The sequence below is a fragment of the Centrocercus urophasianus genome, unplaced genomic scaffold (genome assembly GCF_019232065.1).
Source record: "Centrocercus urophasianus isolate 14NV4802_14NV808 unplaced genomic scaffold, USGS_Curo_1.0 seq_23, whole genome shotgun sequence".
Taxonomy (NCBI): Eukaryota; Metazoa; Chordata; class Aves; order Galliformes; family Phasianidae; genus Centrocercus; species Centrocercus urophasianus.
Window position 1 is genome coordinate 1,872,957 of NW_024884789.1, and position 16,440 is coordinate 1,889,396.

Here is a 16,440-nt window from a genome sequence, read left to right on the forward strand (position 1 = left end):
TGTTTTTGGAGTCTGATGTGAACTTTGGCTGGAAAGGAGTGCTGACCTTCTGGTGTTTTTTCTTTTCCAGAAACATGCAACATGGCAGCAGCCATGGAAACTGAACAGCCAGGCCTCGAAGTCTTTGAAACCACGGGCTGTGAGGAGCAGGTGCAGAGAGAGGAGCAGCCAAAACCTGAACCTTTCTATGTAGAGAGACATTCCTGGAGCCAGCTTCGGAAACTGCTCACAGATACACGAAAGTATCATGGATATATGATGGCAAAAGCCCCACATGACTTCACGTTTGTTAAGAAAAATGATCCCGAAGGACCTCATTCTGATAGGATTTACTATCTGGGTAAGTTTGCTGGCTCAGCCTGTGCCTTGACTAAACAGTCACTGCAGAGATGGTTTGGATTTGACCGTTCCTCTGTGCGCACCTGATTCCCTCTGGTTGGTCCCCAAATGCCTTGGCAAGAGCTGTCAGAAATCTGAGTAGCACAGAGAGAGATGAACAGGAAGGAGGCATTCAAACCTTCCTGAAGGTGCATCATCTTTGAAACATAAGCTGCATCGTGCTGCACTCCAGCCAGGCGAAATAACAGAGCAGACCTTTCTGAACTTAAAAGCTTATAAAATAAAAAGATCCCTGACCTTCAACAAGACAAAGTTATTCTTCAAGCAGCGTGTAGTAAGCCTGACTGTAGTTCTTTGTTCTTCACCTTCCCTGTGACTTGCATTTCTGAGAAGTGGGGACTTCTCAGTGCAAGGCTGCACTGTAGAGACTGTCAGTGCTTCCTTTGGTAGGAATGCCTGTGAAGCTGTTTTTTAGCATCTTTTGAGAGTGTTGGAATTATTAATAGGAAACTAATGTACTTTGTTTCTTTCCTTTTTGACAACAGCAATGTCTGGGGAGAATAGAGAGAACACACTCTTCTACTCTGAAATTCCAAAAACTGTGAACAAAGCTGCTGTCCTGTTGCTTTCCTGGAAGCCCCTCTTGGATCTTTTCCCGGTGGGTCCTGATTTTTTTCTTACATCTTAGCAACACAGCAAGGCTTTGAGGTTGCACCTATAAGCCGTTACTGTGGTCTTAAACACTTCAAGCTTCTCTTTGTAATTGGTTAACTCTGCGACCATCTCAAAAACAAGCATAATTTTCTCTTCAGTTTTTGGAGCTACAGCCTGTGTGCATCATGAAAGCTGAGTGTATGTGTTTGATTTGTCCTTTGCCAGCAGAGATTACAAGTGCTAATTTGCATCACATTCTCTGCTTTGAGATCCTGGGCATTGCTGAAGGAGCCTGCAGTCTCCAGTAATCACTGTCTTGCAGGGGGAAGCAATGAGTCTCCCCATTGACCTGTCAGTGGCTCTGTGACTCAGGCTGAAGCAAGAAATCTCTTTTCCACTCTAGGTTGTGTGTCCTCTTCTCACCTCCGAGCACCATAGCAGGTTGAGGGAGGCAGGATATTTCCTGTGTGGAATTAGGTGTGTTGTTTCCCCATGTTGCTTCCTGAGGCTGTCAGCCAGACATAAAACTCATGCTGTGCTTTCCTCCCACCAGACCGGTCACCATGTATCTTTGCAAAAGTTGGTGGAGGCTGTCCTACTCATTCTAGAAATAATAGACCTTCTGTCTGATCTTTCTCATACCAGCGTACACTGGAAATAATGCCAGCCTTACTATGGGAGAAGTGGCTCTCAGGTTCCCACTTCTGTAGGATATGGTCGAGGAATGCACCTACAAGTTCTTGCAGCAGAAGCACAAGCAGGAGCTCCTGGCTGTCAGCAGGATTCTGGAGGAGGAGGGTGTCTGCACAGCCATCTGGTCCTGGAAGCTTGGCGTGCAGAGATGCTCTGACAGTATTGTAGCAAATGCAGAGCAGAGGTGTTGATTGTGCTTCTCTGCCCATGTTCAGGCCATCCTGGACTACGGTATGTACTCTCGGGAAGAGGAGTTGCTGCGGGAGAGGAAGCGGATTGGCACTGTTGGGATTGCCTGCTACGACTACCACCGCGAGAGCGGCACCTTCCTGTTTCAGGCTGGGAGTGGAATTTATCATGTGAAAGATGGAGGCCCTCATGGATTCACTGTGAGTTTATTCATCTCTCTGTCTTGCACAGTACCTCCTGCCTCTGGCTGGAAGCTCCTTTGCTTCCTAGTGAAAGCAGAATGTGAGGTTCAGCTATTGCTGCACTGCCATGGCAAGTTGCACTGGAGGGGCAAGCGGCCTTAACCAACCTCGAAACGTGGAGAAGTCCTCCTTAGGGATGCATTGCCATGGTTACAGAAAGTTGGATGGAGAATTAAAAAGAAATGGTAGAATCTCTGGTGGCAAGGCAAGTCACTAGACTTTCTGAATTTTATTTTACCAATAAAAAGGGACGTGAAGCCTGTGGTGCTCTGCTCTTCCATTTACTCCGAAGTCATATCAGAGGCAGCTTTTGTTCCCAAACTGTGGTTTAGAGGTCACTGTTCAGCAGTCAGTACTGTATGTGTTACAGGATTTGGCTGTAGAACTTTGTGAACTGTGTGTGGGGGTTGGACTCGATGATCTCTGGAGGTCCCTTCCAACCCCTACAATTCTGTGATTCTGTGATTCTGTGAACAAGCAGCCTTTACTCCTTTCTTGTGCTAATGCTGGATTTGAAAGCTGAAACCATTTCTTGTTGATACAGGAGATGCTTGATGTTTGCCTAACCCAGCTGTTACTGTATCTCGAGTTGGTTTTGGAGAACAAGATTTCTGTCTGTTCTGCCTGTCAATTTTTAGGTGTGCCAGGCTTCTGTAGGCAAGCTGTCTTCTGATTTGCAGTTAATTCTCAGCACTGGTGAAAGAGGCCTTGGTGGAACTGTTCAAGATGGTGGAAGCACAACTTTCCCTATAAAGTATCTGCTGATATTTTTCTGTATTTTGGAAATTGTAGAGATTGCTCTCTTGTAAACCTGTGTGTTTGAAGTCAGCAAGCACATTGCTGTGGTCGTAGAGACCTTCTGGTAATCTAGGTCAGTGACTGTTTCACTACTTACTATTCTTTTTTTCTTCTTTCAATCAGCAACAGCCTTTAAGACCCGTTCTGGTAGAGACCGGTTGTCCAAATATCCGGATGGATCCTAAGCTTTGTCCAGCTGATCCAAATTGGATTGCCTTTATCCATAGCAATGACATCTGGATATCTAATATAGAAACCAGAGAAGAAAGGAGGCTAACATTTGTGCACAATGGTAATTCGTCCTGAATTAAAATCTCTGCACCTCCTCTGCACTTGTTCTTGCTCTACTGAATTAAGTAATGGCACTAAGTTATCCCCTGAGATCTGAGGGAATGGCAACTGTTTACTTCATCTGGGGTTTGGTTGTCATGTTCTGTATGTTTTCTCCGATGCAAATGCTGCAGGAAAATTCTTTTCCTGGGTCCACTGGGAAAACCAGAATCTGGCAGGATGAGTTATTTGTTGAATACATATGGAAAGACTTCTCCTGAATCACATATTCTTTTTATGTACTAGAACAGTCGTTTTTGTGTGGAGTAGCTGTGGGTGGAATAGAGCTGGGGGAAAGTTTCTGCCAGCGAAGTCAGGCTGCAGGGCTTTTTAGAGACAATATAGAGTTTCTGAATAGCACTGTGGCTTCTGCTGGTGCCCTCATCCTCAGTCTCTTAGGTTTGTGCTTCTACCCCTCTCCAGGTCTGATTTAGACTTGTATCCCAGGGAAGGGAAATGGAAAACTGTGGGTAAACAGCTTCTTAAAATCCATTGCATTTTGCAATTGAAGCATGCTGCTTGTACTGAAACTGCATCATTAGATTTGTAACCAAATCAAAATTTTTGACACTTTACAATAATACTTGAGCTTATTTGAAAGTTAGTTATTAAAATATTATGTAAGTACATTAAAAATAAACTATAGCAATGACTCCTTCTCAGATGATAATTATTTATGGAGCGCTGCTAAGTTACCTCCAGGGTAACAGGAAAAATATTGAAGCCCTATGGATAGGGTTGAGATGTTATGTAAGTCTGTTCCTTTCAGCCTGTAAACTGAATGAAATGCTGGTAATTTTTTCTGAATGTTGGTACTTTCGGTGTCAGTTCTCAGGATTTTTTTGCTTTAATTTCCTTAAAACTTGTGGTTCCAATTTGCTGAGCTCAGGTAGAGAGAACATTTTCTTTCTTGGATGAGTGCATGGAAAACTGAGAGACTAATTGGGTAGGAGTAAGAAAGGAAGATGAGGCTTTTCTTTCCTAAAAGAGGCTGCTGTGTCGGAGAGGATTAGGTCTTCCCCAGATAAATCAACAGAGTGGGGTGAAAGCAGTTCTGCTGAGAAGCCAGATTTGCTATCATGTCATTGTTCTCCAGAGACTGAACATAGGCTGCGTTTGGGATAATGCAGAGCTGATTCGATTCTGCAGTACATCATGAACTAATTCTTTTGTGTCTTTTTTTTTTTTCTTTTTTTTTTCTTCTTGAGAACTTGCCAGTGTTGAGGAAGATCCAAAGTCTGCTGGCGTGGCTACTTTTGTGCTGCAGGAGGAGTTTGACAGATACACTGGCTATTGGTGGAGTCCAAAGGCAGAGCCAAGTAAGTGTGTTGGACACAGTGTGTCTGACAGGCACAAGTAGTTGCCCCTGTGCTGTGCTGTCTAGGGAAAGTTATTTCTTGTCTTTGGATAGGAACCTTATAGTTCAAGAAGAGCTATAAGTGTCTGCAGTGGTGGATGTGTTAAGGTGCCCTCGTTAGCCTGAGCTACTGGGGGAAGAAACTTTCCTTCTCACAACAGTGATAGGAATTGCATGAGACTTGGTGCATTTTGTGTAATGAAACGAGAGTCACAGACATTCCTTCATTCTTTCAGCCTCCGTGTTCTCCTAGGGAAGCACTGGTGTCTGCAATAACCGATTTTGAGAGCTGCTCTGATCAGAAAATGTTAATTCCTTTACAGCACTGAATGGGGGTAAAGTTCTTCGAATTCTTTATGAAGAAAACGATGAGTCAGAAGTGGAAATCATTCATGTCACATCACCCATGCTGGAGACAAGAAGAACAGATTCCTTCCGGTACCCCAAAACTGGTGAGACCCAGATGACCTTGCATCTCCATTTCTGGGAGATGCTTATTTTATTCCGTGTGCCTTACGCTGGTGATAGAGCAGGGCGTTGTTGTGGGCATGACGTGTGGTCCTGGAATTAGTGCTCAGGTAGCAGAGATGTATGTGGAAAAACTTCTGCCCTGGAGGTTTGATTAGTCACTGGTGCCTGTGTTGATTTTCCAGCCATGAGGTTACTAAGAACTCAGTCTGGGTCCCTCAGAAGTTGGCAGAAACCCTACCTGATTGTCGCTATTTTGGAGCTGCTGTCTCAGATCCTGGCACAGAGAAGCTGGTTCCTGTTACAGCCCGGTGTCTCTGAGGGAATAGCTGCAGAATGACAGCATTTTGATTTTCCCAGGGGGAGGCATCCTGCTAGCTGCTGGCAGTGCCCTGGTAGCTCTAAAGGGCTCTGATCTCCACAAATGCTTTCGGACTTGGAAAATTATGTTTGTTTACAGACTATGAGGGAAAGCCTCTGCTGCCATTTTCAAACAGTGAGTGATGCAAAGGCTTCAGCAGTAAAGGAACGAGGGCAGGCTGGAGCCAATGAGACTTCTGCAGTCCTGCTGTGCAGTGCACTGTGCTGTGCCAGGTGTATAGGGCAAGTTTGAGCAAGCTGACCCTTGCTCTTCTGAGATTTCGCTGCTGTTTTTGCAGGACATGTTGATCACATTGTGAAAGTAGTTCGTTTCTTTCTTACTCCTGAAATCTTTTTATCTGTTTTTATTATCAGGTCTTGTAATTGCCCTAATCCTTTGGCAAGAGTTTCCTGCTTATGATTCTGATTTACTGCTCCTTTTAAGGAGCAGGAGGGGCCATGTTAGCCTGCAAAGCAAGAGGTGACTTCATGTTTTCCAGTGCTAGGGTACACTTAGATTTTGTGAGGGTGTTTTATTATACTTTTATTAAGTGCTGAATCTAAGCAGCGTAGGAAAACCAGGCAGCCAAAGCCTTAAATGCCTTGAAAACAAACAAATGTGTTTTAATCTCTGTCCTCAGTTTCCAGTCAGAACCACGTAGGCAGTAGGCTTTTTTGGGTTGCTATAAGGGCAAAGCTTGAGGTGGTTTGTTACCAGGGTGAAGACGAGTACTTCAGTAAGCCAGAACTGTGGCTTAAAGCAAGTCATTCCACCTCAGTGCGTCAGTTTTTGTGAGTTGATAAAGTGAAAGCAGCATTGAGAATATTAAAACTATGTGGAAGCTGCTAGATGGAGCTGCCTAGACTGACACAACTTTACTCTTTATCCTTCACCTCTGCTGTGCAGCAGGCCCTCAGCGCTGCAGGTGCTGTACATCTGTGTTGTTCAGGCTTTGTATGGAGGGCTAGGTGGATTTTCACTGTCCAGCACAGAAAAGTATTGCTCTGCTTTTTATTCAATATCAGCCAAACAGTAAACCAAAGCTTGCTTTGCTGTCCAGGTGGTGCATGCATGCTTTGTCTGTGGGAGAGCAAACTGACTGACAGTAGCATAGCTCCTTGATCAGAGCTGTTTGTGGCATTACATCCACCAATTCTGCTGTGTGTCTGTAGTCTCTTTTTTCTGTGTCTGGTTCTCTAATATGTGCAAGCAGGCTATTTGACCAAAGAGTGTTCTGCTTTTTTCCTGTTCCAGTTCTGTACAAATAACAACGCAGTAATCCACAGTTCAGGCCTGCCCTCTTGGAAGCAAACAGTTTGTGCCTGACTGCTAACATCTGTTTTTGTAGGTACAGCAAATCCAAAGGTCACTTTCAAGATTTCTGAAGTGGTGATCAATGAAGAAGGAAGAGTAAGTTCCATGTTCCCCTTGTTCCCAAGTTAAATTTGATTTCTGTGACTCTTCTTGGTAAAAACCGCTTTCCTTTTCAGCATAACTGAACTTTCTTTGTTGTGTTAGCTCAGTGGCTTACCTGGAGGCAATGCACTTGGCTCCTTCCTTGTGTTCAGCAGTGTTTCTCAAGGACTGTTTGATGAACTCAGCTGCAGAGCAGAGCATTTTAGGTGTGAATGGTTAGGCTTTGCTATGTGACAGATGTCTTGATTGCTTGGCTGCAGACGATGGAAAAAAACTGATTGCGAAGAGAATGTATCACCTTATAAAAGCATGAACTGTGGGAAAAGATGAGCTTTGCTTTCACTCCAGGAATTTTGAACAAATGCAGAAATTTCCATAGGCCAATCCAAGGTCTTTGGACAATTGGGGAATTAATCTTACCAAACAGATACATTAACCTCCATACATTGTTGGATCCTGTCTGCTCCTGAGCTCATCAACACTCACCTGCTGGGACAGCGGTGCTGATGTGAACCAGCAGTCAGGGAAAGCTGCCAGGATCCTTGGGGTACCACTGCGATTTGTCCCAGCAGGGGCAAGCTGCAGAGCTGTGTATCAATTAGAACCATATTGATAACTGGATGCCATGCAGAATGTTCAACATACAGCAACAAAAACTCTTCACAAATAAGCTTGGTACAAATCACCTTCCCTTTGTATTTAACATGGGGAAACTGATCCTTTAAGTATCTTAGGCAAGGCACGTGATGGATTTGTGAGCAGAATCTGTATTCCTCAAGTCCCAGCCCTTGCTGTGCTGGTAGTGAGCAGCTCTACTAATATTCTGGTGTCTGGCTACAGGTGGGGTGAATACCCTGCACTGAAAGGACAAAACAATCTAAATTGCTTAAGCTGCGCAGAAGAAGTCTGCTGTGTCCAGCTCTCATCGTGCAGGAAAACTGATTGTGTGGGTTCATCTCAGTCAATGTCAGTCACTGAATTACTCCTTTGTCAACAGATTGCAGGTGTTGTGGATAAAGAGCTGGTTCAGCCGTTCGAGATCCTCTTTGAAGGAGTGGAGTACATTGCTAGAGCTGGGTGGACGCCAGAAGGAAAATAGTGCGTATGTTAATCCTGTCTCTGCTTAGAGGGTCTGGGCAGTGCAGCTAGAAGCAGAACGTAGCGGTCTTTGTCTTCCTTGAGCTGAAGCCTTCTTTCATTTTCCCTTTGCTACAAATACATTTGCGTAAAGAAGGCAGCTTCTCCAAAACCAAACAGTCCTTACCTCCTCTGACGCCTGGCCCTACTGCCTGGGGATAGGCACTCACAGCCTTTGATGTCTGTGTCCTCCCAGCATCCCTGTGAGACAGAGTGCATTGCTGTTATCCCCATTTTGCAGATGGGGAACTGAGGCCCAGAGAGGCTAAGTGACTTGCCATAGTCACACAGCAAGTCTATGGCTGAGGACAGAAATGAGCCCAGGTCCCCCAGGCTACCACCCTCACCTCTGGAGTGTCCTTACTGACCAGAGTTACTGATCAGAAAACCTGCTATAAGTGCTACTTACATTTGCATGTCATTTTTAACCTTGTAGATGATGTAGTGCAGTGTTTCTAATTCACCAGAAGCATCTCCAGAGTTGCACTTCTCCAGTTCTTGAATCTAAAGATTTCACTTTATTTATTTTTTTCGAATGTGGAAGAAATGCAGGGACACATTTGTTCCATTGTCTTGCTTTTTTTCAGGATTATTATTAGAGCTACATGTAAAGTCATCAGAAGTATGGCAGGGTCTGCTGGCAGTTCATTTAGGTGCCAGTATTACTCTCTGCCAGGTACAGATTTAAAACATTAATATTTTGACGAGTATCCTGAAACACTGGTTATTCCTCTTCTTCGTTATTCCCTCTGATTTTTCTCTTCTCTTTCTCCTTTAAAGCACAATCCAAATCTGGGGGAATAGAATTAATTAAACTTTTCAACCACCAGTGCTTATGCAATATTGAAATGAAGAGAAATAGTTATGGAAGAGGTTTGTTTTTGTGGGTGAGATTTTACATGTGGCTTTTTTGCTTAATCTGAAGCCAAACATTCTTGACTCCCCCGAAATGCCTTGTGGTAATGTGCTGCTTTTGAGGTTTTTCAGATCTCTCTACTGTTCATTGTTGTATGCTGTTTTCTCTAATATCTGTCTTCTCACCAGCATTTGGTCCATCTTACTGGATCGTTCCCAGACTCGACTGCAGATCGTCTTGATTCCCCCTGCATTATTCATCCCAGTAGAATATGATGCAATGGAAAGGCAGAAACTTATCGACGCCGTACCGGATTCTGTTACACCTTTAATTATTTATGAGGAAACAACAGACATATGGATAAATGTAAGAATTTGAATTTCAGCCTTGTCTGACAGTTTGTTGTTCAAGACCCCGTGTGCAGCACTTGGGCAAAGTTGATGTTGCTGTGCTGTGCTGCCGAGGACAATATTCCTGTTGTCCAAGTTCTGTGCCTGTTTCTGGCAGAGAGCTGCTCTAAAGGGCTCATAACGTGTAGAGGGCAAAAAGATGTGTGATGTGAAAGCAGCGCTGCTTTGCTTGAGGCTGCTAGGTGATCAGAGAGCTAAGAACAGAGCCCAGGACACTGCTGTTCCAGGATGGCCCCATTCCCACAGTGTTACCCACTGTCCTCCAGCTTCTTTGTACTTTTGTTTGCCAGAAGCAGTCCCAGCAGGTGAAGTATTCTTCAGCCAGTGAAGATGTATCTAGGTGGCAGTGGGGGAACGTGTCTCAGGAATCAGCTAACAGTCACTGAAAATCCTCCTTAACCACACATATTCTGGTGAAATGGATCCCTATGTATTGCTTGTGGAGGTATTCTACAGGGCCTGAGCTCTGTGAGCCTGCACACAGGTGTGCTGGGCTCACGGTGTAGGAAGGAGTGCTGTTCCTGCTTGTGCTGATCTCCAAAGAGGCATCCTGCTGGGGGTGTACCAGGGTGCAGGAGAGCCTGAGAATGTCAATCACTGGTGGTAGTTGCATCTTTCAGCTGAGTGTGGGCACAGAGCCTTCCAGTAAATGGTTTCTGTACAATGAGTGCTCTGTAGTACTGTAATTTCTTTTTAGTAGTAGTGTGCATGGTTTCAGGATGGTGCAGTATGTTGTCTTTTCTCTGTTATTTTTCTGGCTGGAGTTGTTTTTGACTAGCAGCACTTATTGTGCATATAAGTGCTTCTGATGCTTCAAACGATTGTCACTTGAAGCAAGAGCTGGCATCTTTATGAGTGGGAAGATGATGTCAGTTCATCTTTCTCTAAATAGCCCTTATGGACTTCTAGACAGCACCTGGCAGAGGTGGCCACCAAACCCTGTCTTATTTTGGTTGGCCTTTGTATGCTGTCTGCAGAGCTGGACTCACCTCTGTATACAAGCTAGAAAGGCAGCTGCAAAAAAACTTAATTCATTCTGTGGCCAGGGTATAGGCTATCAAGAAGCCTGGAGCTGTGCAGCATGTGGCTGCTGTTTGCAGACACCTCATGGCTCTTATGCATTATTTGTTCTGCCAGTAAGGGACACTGTGCTGCAGCCTGCTGGTGTAACCTGTGCTGGGCAGTTAGAGGTGTTCATGTGTGACTTCAGTGCCAAAGTCCTGCTGATAACAGCAACGTGCTGTTCTGTCTCCGCAGATCCATGATATCTTCTATGTTTTCCCTCAAACCCATGAAGATGAGATAGAGTTCATTTTTGCCTCCGAGTGTAAAACAGGATTCAGACACCTATACAAAATTGTTTCAATTTTGAAGGAGAGCAAATATAAACGGTCATCTGGAGGACTCCCTGCTCCAAGTGAGTGAGTTTATTCTCTTGCTTTAATTGGGCATTTGCTGCTGACTGGTGAGGAAATGAATGTCCTTCTGGGTGGCAGGAATCACTAGAAACTCCTGTTGATTCCTGAGAAGCCCTTCACTGCACAGTCATTCCTCTTGAAATTGTAAGGGGGTTATTCTGTGTGCAGCACGCCTTCATTTTAACCCTGATTTTTCCTTGCTGACTGGAGGTAAAAGTTTCAAAAAATCAGATGCCAGATGGGCTTCCCTGTGGTGCTGTGACATGCACTGAGTTGACAGTGATGGGGTTGTTTACTTCCTGACTGCAGTGGGTTAATCATTACAGCAATAACGTGGCTATCTCTGATCTGAAGGTCCAGTGTATCTAATAGGTGTTCAAGACTTGGTTTTGGAAGTGAAAACAGCGTAGTTCCTGTCAGCCTTTACAAGCAGATCGTAGCAGAGGCTGATAAAGAGCACAGTTTGAACATGCTGTAAAAAGAACTGCAGAGGGCCTCCCTGTCTCAGGGGCCCACTTGTTAGTCCCTTTAAAATGAACATATGTGCTTGGCAGCAAAACCTATGATATGGCAACTATTCAGAGAATTCCTATCTGCTCTTAGAAACAGTCATGGTATTGCTGTATAGACAGAGATGTTAGTAGGAGAAAATTACTGACAGCTGTTGTAAGTGGAAATGCGGAAAGAGTAATTCCAAGCAAAAAAAAAAAAGAAATCAATGCAAGGACCACGTGCTTCCAAGCTGCAGTCAGAGTTTGCATGGTGGAGCTGTGCACAAAAGCCCCTGGAATGTTTTTTCCACAGTATGTGTTCTTTCATTTACAGTTTCATGCTGTGATATTTAATTTACTTGTTGTGTGTTGAAGGCACTCGCTGAGTTCTGCGTGCACAAGAAGTGCACCTAATTTTACTGTAGGTCCCAGCTTAGTGCAATTGTTGGTGTGGGTTTTTTCCAAAAAGCATTAGATTGGGTTCATTAGACTTCTATGATTGTATCCAATTACTTCTTCTTGCTAGGTCTCCCTCCTTCCAAGGCAAATGAAGCCATTTTATAAAAGCAGAGCTGCTTCCCAGCCCAAAGCAAAATTCCCCTTTTTTGACACTGGAGATTCTCTTTGCACCCTTTTCAATATTAAAAAAAGCAAGAATCAAAGCTATCCAGGTGTCAGTTGGAGAGTACCTGTGAATCCTTCAATGCACAGCTCTCAGAATGTGTAGTACCAGCTCTGACATTTGTCTGCGGAGTTGCCAGAGATTACGGGTCCTCTGCAAAGCCACGTTGTTCTTGGCTTGTGTCTAGCAGAAAAGCTTGGAAAGAAGAAATGTCGTGGTGTCTGTGTGTTCTGTAAAATGTGCGAGTGTAAAATCTCTGTGTTTGCAGGTGACTTCAAGTGCCCCATCAAAGAGGAGATTGCCATTACCAGTGGGGAGTGGGAAGTGCTTGGCAGACATGGGTCCAATGTAAGTCTCTGCTCGTGCTGCATGGATATCTTGCAAGCAACGCAGGCATGCTGGAAGACAGCTGGCATTTGGCTTCTTCCTTGCAGATTGCTGGACAGTAACTCCAAATTATAGAAGCGGTGGGGGGGGGGAAGACTTGGTGGGGAAAGAAGACCTTATGGCTTTGTTTCAGCCATAACTGGATGTTGTTTTTGTTTTGTGTTGTTTTTGTTTGTGACAGATCTATGTAGACGAAGCCAAAAAACTGGTGTATTTTCAAGGCACGAAAGACTCTCCTTTAGAACATCACTTGTATGTTGTTAACTACAAGAATCCCGGAGAAGTAAAACGACTGACAGAACGTGGTTACTCTCATGCCTGCTGTGTCAGCCAGGTATCCATCTGCACGAGGCCTGGATAGGCAGGGCTGCCTGGGTGTGTTGTGTTTTATTGCCAAACGTGTCCTTCACCAATCAGCAGACAGGGTTGTATTTCAGTGTAACAGAAGTCGATGTTACGCTGTGCTGTGTGCTTAATGTTGTACAGTGAGCGTGCGGCCACCTCTGGAAACTGGATCTGACCTCCTGGTCCAGGTTGCTCTTCAGCTCTGACAGGAGCTCAGGCAGGTTGAATTGCTTGAAACCAAGCCTGGCTTTTCTTGCCTGAAGTGGGCTGTTGAGAAGTCCCCTGAGGAGGTGAACCTGTGGGGAGGCATTTGGGGCAGTAACCTGCTCTGCTGTAACTGCTTTGCCTGGAGAGGAATGTATGACAAAGTCCTCATGCCACTGCTGGTTTTGCAGGTGTATTTTTAGTTTTCAAACATCAGTGCCTGAATCTTGCTGAGGACTGTGGCTTCTCAGAGTCTATCACTCTTACTGCAGAACAGACTTCCTGGTTTCATTTGGTTCCTAAATGTCTTCCAAAAGATATGAATACAGGAAAAAAATGATCCTTTTACTTGTACCTCTGTACTGAGGAGTTCAAGATAACACTTTTTCTCTCTAGGATTGTGACATGTTTATTAGCAAGTACAGCAATCAGAAGAACCCACACTGTGTGTCCCTTTACCGGCTGACAGGACATGAAGATGATGCAGCTCAAAGGACAAAGGAGTTCTGGGCTACGATTTTAGATTCAGCAGGTAACAGAATTGTTAAGAAACTGCAAAAAGACAATCAGGAAGATGGGTGAGACTTCCCAGAGTCTAATCTGAGATTTGCTGTTGTGGGTAATTAGGCTTCCCTGTGAAACTCACGCTTGTGTGAAAAGTTCGTGGAAGTGGAGGAGTGGCATTTTCAGCTCGATGACAAATGAGTATAAGCTGGCCAAGAAGGAATTTAGAGTGCTAAGTTTCTAAGTTTTTAAATTGCTAAGTTTCTACTGCCAGTAGAAAGCATGTTTTACCATCAGTAGGGGGGAGTTGAGTGAGCTTGTTTACTTTTTAGCTAAATGCATGCTAACAAGCTTGCTTCTGGGCCTCTGGGGAGGGCCGCACGCTTCTGAGGCAGTTCTGTGTTGCTGTCTGCTGGTGTCTTTGTGAGGCAGCTCTTAGGCTTTTATTTTTCCACTGTGATTCTGTTACTTTTCATCTTGTTGCTGCATTCAGGGGAGAAGAGGAATGGGTATGTGACAGGACAGAGAAAGCTCCCATATGTCTGGGGCATTCCCAGCCTCTGCCTGGTCCCAACCACATCCACGGGCAGTGTGGGGAAGCTGTGTTGTTGAGGATGCAGCAGCACGGTGATGGGACAGGGCTGGAGCAGAGCTGTCCATTCCCTGTTAATCCAGGCTCTTTGTGCCTTCCCAGGCCCTCTTCCTGATTACATTCCCCCAGAAGTGTTCTCCTTTGAGAGCTCCACGGGGTTTACGCTCTATGGGATGATGTACAAACCTCACAATCTGCAACCTGGGAAGAAGTACCCTACTGTGATCTTCATCTACGGAGGCCCGCAGGTGAGTGCAGTGTTTCTGAGTGGTGGGGTGGAGCCTTTGGACCCTTCATTTCCATGACACAGAATGACTTCTTACTGAGGGAACAGAGCTTAATTCGTAGAGACCTACAGCTGGGAGGAGAGATTTTGAAAAATCTACATTATAAAGCTGTATAAAACACTGAAAGGGAAGTAAATAAAAATAGCCTGAAATGGGATTAATAGTTTTGATTACATAGGTGACTGTGTCGTTGTCCTTCTGTTCCAGGTGCAGCTAGTGAACAATCGATTCAAAGGGCTCAAATATTTCCGACTGAACACCTTGGCCTCTTTAGGCTACGTTGTTGTGGTTATTGACAACAGGGGGTCCTGCCACCGAGGGCTGAAGTTTGAAGGAGCCTTCAAATACAAAATGGTAAGTGTAGACCAGCTGGGTCTGGTTCTTCATTTTCAGCCAGAGCCAGGTTGGAATCCTGGTGTTACCTGAGCTGAAGTCCCAGTCTGGCACAGATATCCAACATAGTTTGTGCAGTGCTGCTTAGTTTGGGGAGGGAAACGGTGTGTAGTTGAGCAGTACGAATGTGAGAGAGGAAAGGTGCTCAGCGTGGGATGGATACAATGTCAGGATTTGAGTTTGCAAGCTTATCACGTGCAAGGGGAATCTTGTTAGTAAAGGAGCTAGATCATAAAGGTCCAATCCAACTCAAGCTATTCTAGGATCTCTGACTCTCACCAGAAATACAGGTTTTATCTGGTGGCTTAGCGTGTGTCTAAAGAAGGAAAGGAGTCATCTCTCTGTAACGTGCCTAGTACAGTGGAGTGCTGGTGTGTGGATGGCTGCTGCACAAACAGAAGCAGCAAAGGTATGAATGCTGGTTACTTTCAGAAATCATGAGATGTGCCTTTTGTCTGGGTCTGACAACTTCCCTTTTCTCTCTCTTCCCAGGGGCAAATAGAAATTGATGACCAAGTGGAAGGGCTGCACTACTTGGCATCTCAGTATGACTTCATTGATTTGGATCGTGTTGGCATTCATGGCTGGTCATATGGAGGCTACCTCTCTCTTATGGCTTTAATGCAGAGGTCAGATATCTTCAGGGTATGTTCGTACATTGAGTACTTATTCTGGTGGTGCAAACAGAATGTTTCCTCTAATAATGTAACCTCCCTCAGGTGGTCACAGCACAAAGACCAGTGAGACGCAGTGCTCTGCCTGTTTCCATTGAGATTTTTTCTAGTTAGGCAAGTTCTGCTTTTTTAGAATACCTTCCTTGTACAGGATTTCTAATTAGGCTTTTTTTATTACACACTGGCTCGCCTTCTGATGCTTCCAGAAAATAGATCTTAAAATTTATTCACACTTTAAATCTAGTGCTTTCCAACAAGTCACTGTGCAGTTTTAAACCAGCATTCAGTGGATACTGTGCAAGAGCAGTTCTCTGCACTTGTTTCCATCTGTAGCGTGGGGACGAGATGCTCTTCCTCTGTTAGCCTGTTGTCACTGTTGGGTTTTCAGGGGTGTCTGGGGCTGGTATTCACACTGAGTCTGTACTGGAACAGACAGGTGATTGAGCTTTTCAAACAGAGACAGTGAGACCTGTGCAGCCCCAGTAAGTCATGCTAATAGAGATGCCTCATAACACTGGATTGCATTTGTAAGATTAAGTGCTGCTCTTTCCCACCTCCCCATGCAAGTTTGCAGCCTTCATCCTCAGGGCGATTTGGTGTGACTGCACCATCGCTGTGCTTCCTTCCTTTAGCTCCACGTGAGCTTGACATAATCCTGACCTGATGTGAAGGTGCTGTGCTGTCTGTGAGGCTTCCTGCGCTGATGTGGGCAGGGTGCTTTTGGGTATCCAAGAAATGTAACGTGAGAGGAGTATGAGGCAGTTCAGGTAGGCCAGTTTTCTTGAAACATCTGAGAGTTCTTGTGAGCCGAGGTGAGGAGAATCAACTGTTCACCCCATTCAGCTGAACACAGAAGGTGCTGCCTCTCTGGAGCTGTGTAGAACAGCTTTAAGCTGATTGACTTTTGAGCTTGCAGAAGTGTAACAGTGCTGCTGTAGCTTTACCAGTCTGAGGTCACGTGTGCTGAAGGTCCCTCATATAGTGTCACTCTTGCCTGCTTTGTGCCAGCTTAGCTCTTTGTGCTGTGAATCAACCAAGGGAAATTACCCCGCTGAGAAACAGCACCACCATCTCTTCCTCCTTCCCTCTTTACTCTCCTTCTGTCCTAAGAGAATGGTTTCTTTGTAGTCTTGATCTATTCCCAGATCGGTTTGTAACAGTGTGTTCTGTAACAGCCAGGGGGGCAACCTGGCCGTGGGGAGAGGTGCTGGAAGGAGGTGCTTCTGCTTACATGACTTGAGAACACTGCAGTAAATGACAAAACTGTTGTTGG

The 16,440-nt window shown here is 44.9% G+C and overlaps 1 protein-coding gene across 2 annotated transcripts in view; it reads left to right on the top strand.

The window, feature by feature from the left end:
- The window catches only part of DPP8 (dipeptidyl peptidase 8), a 31,508-nt gene that overhangs the window by 3,307 nt on the left and 11,761 nt on the right, over positions 1–16,440 (top strand). Inside the window, exons 2-17 of one of the 2 annotated variants that reach the window (XM_042823952.1) lie at positions 71–340; positions 885–997; positions 1,902–2,075; positions 3,039–3,207; positions 4,454–4,564; positions 4,926–5,054; positions 6,780–6,841; positions 7,845–7,945; positions 9,029–9,206; positions 10,508–10,667; positions 12,050–12,129; positions 12,350–12,502; positions 13,114–13,249; positions 13,916–14,061; positions 14,308–14,454; positions 14,986–15,138. In XM_042823952.1, the coding sequence (XP_042679886.1) occupies positions 82–340; positions 885–997; positions 1,902–2,075; positions 3,039–3,207; positions 4,454–4,564; positions 4,926–5,054; positions 6,780–6,841; positions 7,845–7,945; positions 9,029–9,206; positions 10,508–10,667; positions 12,050–12,129; positions 12,350–12,502; positions 13,114–13,249; positions 13,916–14,061; positions 14,308–14,454; positions 14,986–15,138 (2,271 nt within the window). In that variant the 5' untranslated portion in view covers positions 71–81. The remainder of the gene's footprint in view (positions 1–70; positions 341–884; positions 998–1,901; positions 2,076–3,038; positions 3,208–4,453; positions 4,565–4,925; positions 5,055–6,779; positions 6,842–7,844; positions 7,946–9,028; positions 9,207–10,507; positions 10,668–12,049; positions 12,130–12,349; positions 12,503–13,113; positions 13,250–13,915; positions 14,062–14,307; positions 14,455–14,985; positions 15,139–16,440) is intronic. The other variant, XM_042823954.1, reaches the window with a different exon arrangement.